Source organism: Procambarus clarkii, chromosome 66 (genome assembly GCF_040958095.1).
Source record: "Procambarus clarkii isolate CNS0578487 chromosome 66, FALCON_Pclarkii_2.0, whole genome shotgun sequence".
Classification (NCBI taxonomy): domain Eukaryota; kingdom Metazoa; phylum Arthropoda; class Malacostraca; order Decapoda; family Cambaridae; genus Procambarus; species Procambarus clarkii.
In genome coordinates, this window is record NC_091215.1 from 21,889,676 (window position 1) to 21,902,386 (window position 12,711).

At 49.3% G+C, this 12,711-nt stretch overlaps 1 protein-coding gene across 4 annotated transcripts in view; it reads left to right on the forward strand.

The window, feature by feature from the left end:
- LOC123769351 (potassium voltage-gated channel subfamily KQT member 1) overlaps positions 1-12,711 on the forward strand; it is an 874,235-nt gene that overhangs the window by 809,897 nt on the left and 51,627 nt on the right. For all 4 annotated transcript variants that reach the window (XR_011223844.1, XM_069309856.1, XM_069309857.1 and 1 more), the window contains one exon: positions 7,907-8,003. Coding sequence is in view for 3 of the 4 variants with exons in the window: in XM_069309856.1 (XP_069165957.1) it covers positions 7,907-8,003 (97 nt within the window). In the remaining variant the exon portion in view is untranslated. The remainder of the gene's footprint in view (positions 1-7,906; positions 8,004-12,711) is intronic.

Below are 12,711 nucleotides of genomic sequence, written 5' to 3' on the forward strand. Positions count from 1 at the left end.
CTGTTGATCATTCTTTTGGCCTTCTTTTGTTTTGACGCCCGGATGTTTGAGGAGGCATACTCTTGCACTTGTAGAACTGTAGTACCCAACGTCTCGAGCGAGGGGAACCTTTTATTGCCAATCCCCCTTTCGTCACTGAACCCGATCTCGACGGACTGACGGTTCTTAAGGTGGCGTTTGTGGGACGTATACTCACGACGCACCCCTAGGGGGCCCCTGTTTGGTCGGCGATAGCTTCTTGTTGGGTGTCCTGCCTCTAATTATGGCTCCATGGTGGGTGTGGGGGCACATTCGTGAATGAATGTTTCTTTTCGTATTTATGTTGTTGAATGTTCCTCTTGTACCCTCTCAGGCTCGTCGGGTGGGCGACCAAGCCCCCGAGTCGGCCTGTATTGGAAGACCGGGCTCTGTAGTCCCCACTGCGTTGGGCCCCGACCTTGCTCCTCCTTTGACCCTCCTGACTACTCCCCTCGGCTCCCCTCCCTCCTCTGTGGTTGGGTCGAGCCCCAAGTCCCCAGTGGTGACCACCTTATCCCTGGCACGGCTCAGTCTCTAGTTGTGACTACTGCAACTTTTAACCCGTTTCTCTCTGGGGGTTCTCAACGCCGTTCTCGACACGGCCGCACTCGCTCGATTCCTTCCCGTGCTGATGTGTATCAGGCCTTGTTTGGTCCTGCTACGTGGGCCAAATTCTTTGATCTCCTCCCTCTTGATTCTGCGCTTCCTGACGATTTCTCCCTTTATAGGCACCTTGTTGATTCCATAGATGCCTCTGTTACTTTCCACCCCACCCGTCTCGGTGCAAGTGTCGTTGCTGCTCTTTCTCAGGATGCTGCCTCCCGCTTGGCCGCCTTGTCCTGCCTTGGCGAGACCCCTGTTCGCATCTCCAAGATCGCTCGGATAAATGCCAGTGTTGGCACTATACTCCTCCTACCCCATGTTGTTACCGGTGTTCGGAATCTCCAGGACTGCCACGAGGATATTCGTCATATCCTCGATGCCCAGGGCCATTCTGTCCTCCAGGTAGACTCGTTTACTCGTCCCCCCTCGTGGTCGTCGCCGTCAACCCCATCGGGTTGTGAAGATTACCGTTGATGGTAGGACCCTTCCGCCGTCTGTCATTTTTGCTGGTGCCAGGTGCTCCGTCCAGGAGTACATTTCCTCTCCTCGACTCTGTAAAAAGTGCTGGAGGTTTGGGCATGGTCGGCCGAGCGGACAGCACGCTGGACTTGTGATCCTGTGGTCCTGGGTTTGATCCCAGGCGCCGGCGAGAAACTATGGGCAGAGTTTCTTTCACCCTATGCTCCTGTTCCCTAGCAGTAAAATAGGTACCTGGGTGTTAGTCAGCTGTCACGGGCTGCTTCCTGGGGGTGGAGGCCTGGTCGAGGACCGGGCCGCGGGGACACTAAAAGCCCTGAAATCATCTCAAGATAAGCTCAAGATGGTGCCCTCCGCTGCTCTGGAACTGTCTCTCTCTGTCCTTTGTGTGGGGGCAAAGGTCAGTCTAAGTCGGAGTGCACTTCTCCCCAGGCTCGCTGTCTCAATTGCGGTGAGGCCCACCCTACCTTCTCCCGTGCGTGTATACATTACAAGCTTGAGGCAGCCGTCCTCACCTTGAAGCACCGGGAGCGTTTATCTTTAACTGAGGCGAGGCACCAGGTTCGCCGGCTCACACCTTATGCTCGCGTGTTGCGCTCTTCCTTTCCTCGTCCTTCCCACCTTCCTCAGACTCAAAACCGTTTCCAGGCATTGGACCCTGATACGCCCACTGCTCCCTCCTCTGTTCCATTGAGTTCTGTCCCGAAGGGTCCCCCTCCTGGTCCTCTGTCTGGGGTTTCCCTTCTTCCTGCCCAGTCTGTCATGTCTCCTATGTCTTCTTCCTTGTCTCCCTCCAATCCTCCTTCCCATTCTTCTCCTCTGTGTATTGGCTCTCCACGCCGCCTGTCGGTTCGGGCTGATGTCCATCGCTCTCCCAAAGGCCGTCGTGTATGTTCACGTTCAGCTTCTCCTGTTGAGACACTGGAATCCATTGCCCAGTATGTAGTTGCTGGGACACCTGTCTCTTTCAGTCAGAAGCGTAAGCCTGGCTCCTCTCCTTCCTCCTCCCCGGCGGGTAAAAAGGCTTTGCTTTCTTCCTCGCCCCCTACTTCTGACTCTCTCGCTCCGTCCCCTCCCGTTTCGGTGGTTATGCCCCCTGTTCCTGCTATGGAGGTCTCTTTGGCCCCCGCTTCCCTCTCGGTTGGCGCCCTTGCTGAAGTGCATCCCCTTGTTTCTGTCCCTCCTCCTGCTGTCCTTGATCCACGGTTATCCCCCCCCCCCCCTCTTCCTCCTCCATACCCTGCCCATCCGCCCCTGGTCGGTCCTCTAGCTACCTTCCTTCCTTCTTTACTCAGTTTACCCATGCCCCCTAACCCTGACTTTGCTGACCCTGACCCCTGATCCTGCCCGTCTTTAATGTGCTGTGTTCCCTTTTCGACTTTGTTTCTTCGTTGTTCTCTGTTGCTGTCCTTCCTCTTCTCGTTGATGTCTATTCTTCAATGGAACATTCGTGGTAATTACACCAATATCCTCGAACTCCAGCTAATGATTTCACGGTTTTTGCCCCTTTGTGTCTGTCTCCAGGAGCCAATGCTTGGCGCTCGTCCTGGTTGCTTTCGTGGCTATTCCTTCCCCCCCCCCCCCCCCCGATCCCCCAGCTATTGCTGGACTCCTAACTCTTCTGCTCTCTTGATTTGCTCTGATGTTCCCTTTGTCCCCTTTCTTTTTCCTTCGCCTCTACATTGTTCTGCTGTTCATATCTTTGTGAGGAAATGGTACACTGTTTGTTCCATTTATCTTCCCCTGAGTGTCCCGCTTTCTCTTTCCGATCTGAAACACCTACTGGACTCCTTGCTGGAGCCTGTACTCCTGCTAGGTGATTTCAATTGTCGTCATTCCCTTTGGGGTCATGTTCTGACGAACACCCGGGGTCGCCTTCTTGAGCCGTTCATCCTCTCTTCGTCCCTGTCTCTTCTGAATTCTGGTGAGCCCACACATTTGGACTCTCGGACTCGCACCCTTTCCTGTTTTGATATTTCTCTTTGCTCGTCTTCTCTTTACTTAGATTTCACATGGCAAGATCTTGATGACCTCCATGGTAGTAACCATTTCTCCATCATTGTTACCTTTTTCTCTTTTCACCCTCCCTTCTCCTTCCCTAGGTGGCAGTTTGCTAAAGCAGACTGGAACCTATTTACCCCTCGGTGCTGCTCTCTCAGACTTCTCCCTTCTGCCTCTCCCTCGCTCTCTCCTCCATTTTCATGACACCATCTTCAACGCTGCCCTCCGCTCTATTCCCCTCTCTTAATCTCGGGGCCCACGGAAGTGCGTTCCGTAGTGGAATACAGACTGTGCTTGAGCTGTCCGCTGTAAGTGTGCAGCCTGGAAGAGACACCGTCGCCGGCAGACGGCCAATTCTTTTCTTTTATTTTGGAAGGCGAGTGCGGTGGCCCATAGGGCCATCAGTATGGCTAAACATAATTGTTGGGCATCTTATGTCTCCACCATTACGTCCGAAACTCCTCTGCCGCAGATCTGGAAGAGTATCCGCAAGATAGCGGGTAAGTTCGTTCCCGATGTCTCACTGGTCCTTCACCTCGGTGGTACTCTTGTGGCGGACCTGTCGCAGGTCGCTACTGAACTGGGTTCCCACTTTTCTTCTGTTAGCTCTGGTTTTCATCTTCCCCAATCTTTCCTTCTTCGTAAAACTGTCCTTGAATCTTGCCCTTTGGATTTCTGTACTCGTCTTCGCCTTCCCTATAACGATCCCTTCTCTCTCTCTCTGAACTTCAGTCTGCCCTGGCCCTCTGCGGTTCTACGGCAGCGGGCTCCGATGGCATTCATTATGAAATGCTTCGCCATCTTCCTCCATGCACATCTCGGTATTTACTGAGTCTGTATAATCGGATCTGGGAGTCGTCGTCAGTCCCTGAGGACTGGCTCGATGCCGTTGTCCTCCCTGTTCGCAAACCGGGGTCTCTGGGAACATCCCCTAAGGACTTTCACCCTATTGCCCTCACAAGTTGTGTCTGCAAACTCTTTGAACGTATGGTTAACGTTCATCTGATGTGGTTCTTGGAACACCATCACCTCCTCTCCCCTTCTCAATTTGGTTTCCGCAAGTGCCGCAGCACAACAGATGTCCTGGTGAACTTGGAGGTCTATATACGTACTGCTTTTGCTGCGAAGACCTCCGTTGTTGCCGTCCTTTTTGACCTGGAAAAGGCTTACGATACCACTTGGTGATATCATATTCTATCCCAGCTTCATTCTTTTGTCCTTTGTGGTCTTCTCCCTCTCTTTCTCCGCAGCTTCCTCTCTTGTTGTTCCTTTCGGATGAGGCTTGGTACCGCTCTCTCTGCTTCTTTTCAACAATACGAAGGTGTGCCCCAGGGTAGTGTTCTGAGCACTACTTTTTCTGGTTGCCCTCAATTGTCTTCTTTCCTCTCTTCCTTCAGGTGTCTTCTCCGCTCTCTATGTTGATGATCTTACCCTTTGCTGTCAGGGTGATGATTCGCCTCTCCTTCAACGCTGGCTTCAACTTGCGATTGATGCCGTGTCGTCTTGGGCCACTGATCATGACTTCAAGTTCTCTACTTCTAAGATTTGTGCCATGTCTTTTACTCGGAAACGGGTCGTTCTTCGTCCCTTATTGTCACTTTATGGTCATCCCCTTGAGTACAAAGATTCCGCGAAGCTTTTGGGGTTATTCCTTGACATTTGTCTTGGTCTTCCTATATCTCTTACCTCCGTGTTGAGTGCTCTAAGGCCCTTACTTTCCTTCGGGTATTGTCCCAAACTTCTTGGGGAGCGGATAGGCGCGCACTCCTTGCTTTACATTCCTCTCTCGTCCTGTCTAAGCTCGATTATGGTTGCCCTGCTTACTCGTCTGCTTCTCCTTCTACTCTTCGCCGTCTTGATGCTTTGCACCATACTGGGTTGCACCTGAGTTCTGGTGCCTTTCGTTCGACTCCCGTCCTTGGCTTGTATGTTGACACTGGCTTCCTGTCTCTCCAGGACCGCCGTGATCGCTACTGTTTTCGCTATCTTGCGCGGTCCTTACAACATCCTTCCTCTCGCCTCTGTCATGCTTTAACTTTTACCCCTCCTGCGGTTCCTGTTCCTCTTCACCATCTCCCTCTTTCTGTCCTGTTATCTCGTTTACAGGATTCTCTTTCAGTTCGTGTTTCTAATGTTTCTCCTCGTGTTGTTCCTTCTTTGCCCCCGTGGAGAGTCCCCCTTCCGCAGTTTTGTACGTCCTTGACCCACATCACTAAAGCTTTTACCCCTCCTACGGTTCTAAAACGCCTTTTCCTTGAGCACTTTTCTTATCACTCCCGCTCCGTTTCTGTCTTCACCGATGGGTCTAAATCTGCGGACAGTGTTGGCTACTCTGTTGTTTTTCCTGATCGCACTTATATGTGTCACTTTCCTCCGGAGACTAGCATCTTTACAGCGAAGCTTTATGTTATTCTCTATGCTCTTCGTCTCCTGCTTTCTCGTTGTCAGTCTTCCTTTATAGTTGTTGTTGACTCTCGTAGTGCTCTCATGGCTCTCGGGTCCTTTAATCCAGTTCATCCAGTAGTTGTCGAGATCCAGCATTGGCTGTTTCTTGTTCACAGTAAATTTAAGTCGGTTGAGTTTTGTTGGGTTCCCAGCCATATTGGTGTGTCTTTAAATGAGCGTGCCGATGCTGCCGCCAAGGAAGCTCTCCGCTCTTGTCCCATCTCTCGTAAAGGTATTCCATATTCCGACTTTTTCCCGGTTATCCATTCCTCCATCCTTACCCGTTGGCAGGCTTCTTGGTCATCTGTTACTGGTAACAAACTATGTACTCTTAAATGTTGTGTTTCCTCGTGGCCGTCCTCCTACCACCGTAACCGGCGATGGAAAACAGCTCTGGCGAGGTTGCGTATTGGCCATACTCGCTTAACCCATGGTCACTTGATGGAGTGCCGCCCTGCTCCTTATTGTCCTAATTGCATTGTCCCTCTTATGGTTGTGCATGTCCTTCTTGAATGTCCTGACTTCTGGGACGAGCGTGTGTTTTGTTTTCTGACCGTCCCCCATGGTCGCTTGTCCCTAGATAGAATTCTTGGTGAATCAGATACTTTTGATATTGTTCGCCTTATGCGTTCCTGTTCTCATATTGGCATCCTTGGTGATATTTAGCGTCCTCTGATTATCCCGCACATTTGATGGTGCTACTTAGCCTTCCTGGTTTGGTGCCTTTTTTTGATAATTACTTACGCACATGCTGCTCCGTGTACAAGAAGACACCTGGCCAACACCCACCCCACACACTGCTGTTACAGCCACACACAGCAAAATCCAGAACAGGAACTGGAGGCTATAGGTGATTGAACTGACCGCCAGCACATCTGTTCCAGAGCTGTAGTGGTGGGCTGTCAGCTCCGGTGAACTGGCTACCCCTTTCCCCCTAGGTTTGGGGGGGGGGGGGGGAAGGGTATTAAAGCTAATGAGCAGAAGTGCTAGTTACATGAAGGGTTGCTTGTTTGGTTTCTTTCTTGGGGCGTTATTTTTATCTTTTTGGATGTAGATTGCACAGGTTAACGAAACAGTGGCCTGTTTTGATTCGCCCACCTTTCTGGGTCCTTTCCCGTTCAATAGCAATTAGGACATAATTTAAATAAAAAGTGCTCATAGGCCATTGCTCCCTGTGACTCTCTGAGGGGACCAGGTTCTGGCTCATGGTTCCCAGTAGGCATAAAAACTCCTGTGACTGATGACCCCCAAACTAATATTGCACATATCAGTTCGGATAGATTCAGGGAGTTGACAGGACTCCCCCATAGAAAAAGACTTACATATCGAATGCTATATAATGAAAATGGGGAAGAGTGAGAATATATTCCAAGGAAAATATAGGCTGTGTAATGAAATATAAAACTGGACAAAGAAAAGGAGATGACAGTTAATATAAACATCAGACTGTCACTAGAAAACAAAACAATGTAATATAAATGTAATGTAATATAAATTTATAAATATAATAAAACCAATATAATGTAATATAGATTCAAGGAGAGAATCTTATGGCATGCAGGCAAATTTGAAAATGCCTTTGAAAAATACAAATGGAAAATGCTTAAAAAACAATAATATTAGAACTAAATAGTTACATTCAGCTGGCATACCCTATGTTACCTACTTGTGTACTATAGTACAGTATGCTGCCCATACCTCAACAGCATTCACAAAATAGTCACACTAAAGACATGTAACCAAAAATGGACTGTGGAGCAAAGAAATAAGAGTATTAAATACTGTAGCTGAAATTAGAATTACTGTAAAAGGATTAAAAGAATTAAAAGGTAGTAGTGCATCAAAACCACTAGTAAACTTTAAGATATTTATGATAGTATAAGTAAGAAAAGGCAGGATATTTTGAACATTATACTTACAAACCACAAACAGTAAAACACACACACACACACACACACACTTAGGTAATTGCAATTATGTAATTACACACACACACACTTAGGTAATTGCAATTATGTAATTACACACACACACACTTAGGTAATTGCAATTATGTAATTACACACACACACAGTCTCTTTCCTTTCTCTCCCACAATCTCAAAATAGTTTTTCTGAATAAAGTTGACTATTATATTGTAGGTAGATAATATTAATAAGTATTAGGTATGCTGTATAATCCTTAAATTTTGCAAGATGGGCTTTATTAAATATTCAGTATAACTTTGAATATTTTACATGAGATTGAATGAATATAATTACTGTAGTACACTAAGATTGAGATTAACATGTCTTTAATAGTTACTATAATTTTGTAATTGTGGTTGTAATTTTACTCTTTTTTTTTTTTTTTAATCCCCCAGACTAGACCAGATCCTAGGGAAGCAAGGTTCTAAAGCCAAAGATGTATATGAGTCGAAGATTAGTCTGGCTTCTAGAATTGTTAAGGTGGAAAGGCAGGTAAGATAAGACAAGTGCACAATGGAGGGCTAAATTATATTAAAGATAAGAGTACTTGAATGTCATACTTTATTAAAAACCAGAGAGTTGAATGTACAGTTTTAAAATGCCATTTTCTGGTAGTGCCCTGGTGGCGTCCTAAAGCAGGCATGTTAAGCAGGTGTTTCTGGCCGAAACGCTATGGGTGCTAGTGTTTTACAAGAATGTAAAACGTCAAGTCTCTGTACTCCCATAAACCCAATGTGTACCTTCTTGTATGTAAATAAATAAATAAAATAAATAAAAGCTGAGGATCCCCTGGTCTAAACCCCCCCCCCACATAACATTTGTTTCGTCAGGAGGGCCACACACGACACCTAATTGAGGTTATTTAATAAAAAATTAATGCAGAATATTTTTATTACTTAAACTTGGAAACATACAATGTGCATGCAAATGGTTTACCGGCTAGCCACATTCATAAATGCAGAGTAATGAATTACTTTAACAAAAGAAAAAATTAAAGAAATTTGAAATGGCAACATAAACTTCTATGCAACAGCAACAAATACATTGTACAAAAATTACAACAGTTCAAAATGAACATTTATTTCCAACTATTCAATGATTTTTAGTGTTTTGTACATGAGGCTTGACGCCTCTTTTTATTGATGATTCGCTTCATAATGTCTTTCAAGTTGTACTCTTTTGGTGTGGCAATGCTGTTGTTGCAAATTAAACAATGTATCTTTTCATTTACTGTTGTGCAAAAATACTATAATTCCTATTTTTCTTGAAACACTCACCCTTCTTTGTTCAGTTTCCTTTTTCTCTTTTCCCCCTCCCCGCTCAGCTCGTTGTTGCCGTGAGGGGGGCTTAGTGGGCGGCTGCCGGAGTGTGATGCTCCTTGGGACGGTCCTCTGTCCTTTTCTAGCCTTGTGCTCCTGCTGCCGTCCTCTCCAATTATGCTGAGCACCTTTTCCTTTTCCTTCTGTTTCGTTTTTCTCCCCCCTCTTCTCCTATCTGCTTGCAGTTTCCTGCCGACCTTTTGCTTGTTCTGGTTCTTCCCTTGGACTTCTTCTATTTTGACGCCCGGATGCTTGAGGAGGCATACTCTTGCACCCGTAGAACTGTAGTACCCGACGTCGAGAGCGAGGGGAACCTTTTATTGTCAATCCCCCTTTCGTCACTGAACCCGATCTCGACGGACTGTCGGTTCTTAAGGTGGCGTTTGTGGGGCGTATACTCACGATGCACCCCTAGGAGGCCCCGGCATGATCAGCGATAGCTTCTTGTTGGGTGTCCTGCCTCTAATTGTGGCTCCTTGGTGGGTGTGGGGGCACATTCGTGAATGAATATTCCTTTTCGTAATGATGATGACCCCTGTTTCGACTGTTTCTGCTTTACCTTCTCAGGCTCGTGGGGTGGGCGACCAAGCCCCCGAGTCGGTCCGTGTTGGAAGACCGGGCTCTGTAGCCTCCGCTGCATTGGGCCCCGACCTTGCTCCTCCTTTGGCCTCTCTGACTCCTTCCCCTGGCTCCCCTCTCTCCTCTGTGGTTGGGTCGAGCCCCAAGCCCCCAGTGGTGACTACCTTGTCCCCTGGCGCGGCTCCATCTCTAGTTATTACTACTGCGCCTTTTAACCCCTCTCTCTCTGGGGGTTCTCATCACCGTCCTCGTCACGGCCGCCCTCGCTCGATTCCTTCCAGTTCTGCTACCTATCAAGCCTTGTTTGGTCCCACTTCGTGGGCCAAATATTTTGATCTCCTCCCTCTTGATTCTGCGCCTCCTGATGATTTCTCCCTCCATCGACATCTCGTTGATTCCGTGGATGCCCCCATTACTTTCAACCCCACTCGTCTCGGTACACATGTCGTTGCTGCTCCTTCTCAGGATGCTGCTTCCCGCTTGGCTTCATTATCCTGCCTTGGCAAGACCCCTGTTTGGGTCTCGAAGAACGCTCAGTTGAATGCCAGTGTTGGCACTATTCTGCTCCCGCTCCATGTTGCGACCGGTGTTCGGGACTTGCGCGACTGCCACGATGATATTCGACATATCCTTGCTGCCCAGGGCCATTCTATTCTCCAGGTGGACACGTTTACTCGTCCCCCTCGTGGTAGTCGCCGTCAACCCCTCCGGGTTGTGAAGATTACCTTTGATGGTAGGACCCTTCCACCCTCTGTAACAAGTGCTGGAGGTTTGGGCATGGTGTCCTCTGCTGCTCCGGGACTGTCTCTGTGTCCTTTGTGTGGTGGCGAAGGTCACTCTAAGTCGGAGTGCACTTCTCCCCAGGCTCGTTGCCTCAACTGAGGTGAGGCCCATCCTACCTTCTCCCGTGCGTGTGTCCATTACAAGCTTGAGGCACCCGTCCTCAACTTGAAGCACCGGGAGCGTTTATCTTTTCCCGAGGCGAGACGCCAGGTTTGCCGGCTCCCGCCTTATGCTAATATCTCTTATGCTCGCGCGTTGCGCTCTTCCTCTCCTCGTCCTTCCCGCCGTCCTCAGACTCGCAACCGTTTCCGGGCCTTGGACCCTGATCCGCCCACTGACCCCTCCTCTGTTCCTTTGGGTTCTCTCCCGAAGGATCCACCTCCCGGTCCTCTGTCTGGGGTTCCCCTTCTTTCTACCCGGTCTGTCTTGTCTCCTGTTTCTTCCTCGTCTCCCTCCGTTCCTCCTTCCCATCCTTCCCCTCCGTCTCTTGACTCTCCCCGCCGCCTGTCGGTGCGGGCTGATGTTCATCGCTCTCCAAACGGCCGTCATGTGTGCTCTCGTTCAGCTTCTCCTGTTGAGACGCTAGAATCCGTTACCCAGTATGTGGTTGCTGGGACACCTGTCTCTTTAATTCAGAAGCGTAAGCCTGGCTCTTCTCCTTCCTCCTCCCCGGTGGGTAAGAAGGTTTCGCTTTCTTCCTCGGCCCCTACTTCTGCCTCTCTCGCTCCTTCCCCTCCCATTTCGGTGGTTGCGCCCCCTGTTCCTGCTATGGAGATTTCTTTAGCCCCCGCTTCCCTCTCAGTTGCTGCCCTTGCTGAGGTGCGCTCCCCTCTTTCTCTTTCTACCCCCCCCCCTCTTCCTGCTGCTGTCCTTGACTGCTCCCCTTGACTGCTCCCCTCCGTTGTCTCCTCCTCTTCCTCCTCCGGACCCCGCCCGCCCACCTCTGGTCTGTTCTCCCGCCTCCTTCCCTCCGTCTTTGCTCAGTTTACCCATGCCCCCTAACCCTGACTTTGCTGACCCTGATCCCGACCCTGATATTCTTTAACGTGCTCTGTTGCTCTTTCGCCTTTGTTTCTTCCTTGTTCTCTGTTTTTGTCCTTTCTCTTCTCGTCGATGTCTCTTCTTCAGTGGAACGTTCGAGGTTATTACGCCAATTTCCTTGAACTCCAACTTCTGATTTCGCGGTTTTCGCCCCTTTGTGTCTGTCTCCAGGAGCCGATGCTTGGTGCTCGTCCTGGTCGTTTTCGTGGCTATTCCTTTCTCTCTCTTCCCCCCCCCCCCCAGCCGTTGCTGGGGCTTCTAATACTTCTGCTCTCTTGATTCGTGCTGATGTTCCCTTTGTTCCTTTACTTTTTCCTTCGCATCTTCATTGTTCTGCTGCTCGTATCTTTGTGGGGAAATGGTACACAGTTTGTTCCATTTATCTCCCCCCGAATGTCCCGCTTTCTCTTCCTGATTTGAAACACCTCCTAGACTCCTTGCCGGAGCCTGTGCTCCTGCTGGGTGACTTCAATTGTCGTCATTCTCTTTGGGGTGACGTTCTGACAAATACCCGGGGTCGCCTTCTTGAGCCATTTCTCCTCTCTTCTTCCCTGTCTCTTCTGAATTCTGGTAAGCCCACTCATTTGGACTCTCGGACTCGCACCCTTTCTTGTCTTGATCTTTCTCTCTGCTCTTCTTCTCTTTACTTAGATTTCACGTGGCAGGTTCTTGATGACCTCCATGGAAGTGATCATTTCCCCCATCCTTGTTTCATTTTTCTCTTTTCGCCCTTCCCTCTCTTTCCCTAGGTGGCAGTTTGCTAAGGCAGACTGGACCCTATTTACCCTCAGTGCTGCTCTCTCTGACCTCTCCCTTCTGCCTCTCTCTCGCGCTCTCTTCCTTTTTCATGACACTGTCTTCAACGCTGCCCTCCGCTCTATTCCTCGCTCTTCCTCTCGGGGTCCACGGAAGTGCGTTCCCTGGTGGAATGCGGACTGTGCTCGGGCTGTCCGCTGTAAGCGTGCAGCCTGGAAGAGGCACCGCCGTAGGCAGACGACCGATTCTTTTCTTTTCTTTCGGAAAGCGAGTGCGGTGGCCTGTAGGGCCATCCGCATGGCTAAACGTGAATGTTGGGCATCTTATGTCTCAACAATTACGTCCGAAACTCATCTGCCCCAGATCTGGAAGCGTATCCGCAAGGTAGCGGGTAAGTTCGTTCCCGATGCTTCACCGGTCCTTCACCTCCATGATACTCTTGTGGCGGACCCGTTGCAGGTCGCTTCTGTACTGGGTTCCCACTTTTCTTCTGTTAGCTCTGGTCTTCATCTTCCCCAATCTTTCCTTCTTCGTAAACCTGTCCTTGAGTCTCATCCTTTAGATTTCTGCACTCGTCTTCAGCTTCCCTATAATGATCCCTTCTCTCTCTCTCTGAACTTCGTTCTGCCCTGGCCCTCTGCGGTTCTACGGCGGCGGGCCCCCGATGGTATTCATTATGAGATGCTTCACCATCTCCCTCCGTGCACGTCTCAGTATTTACT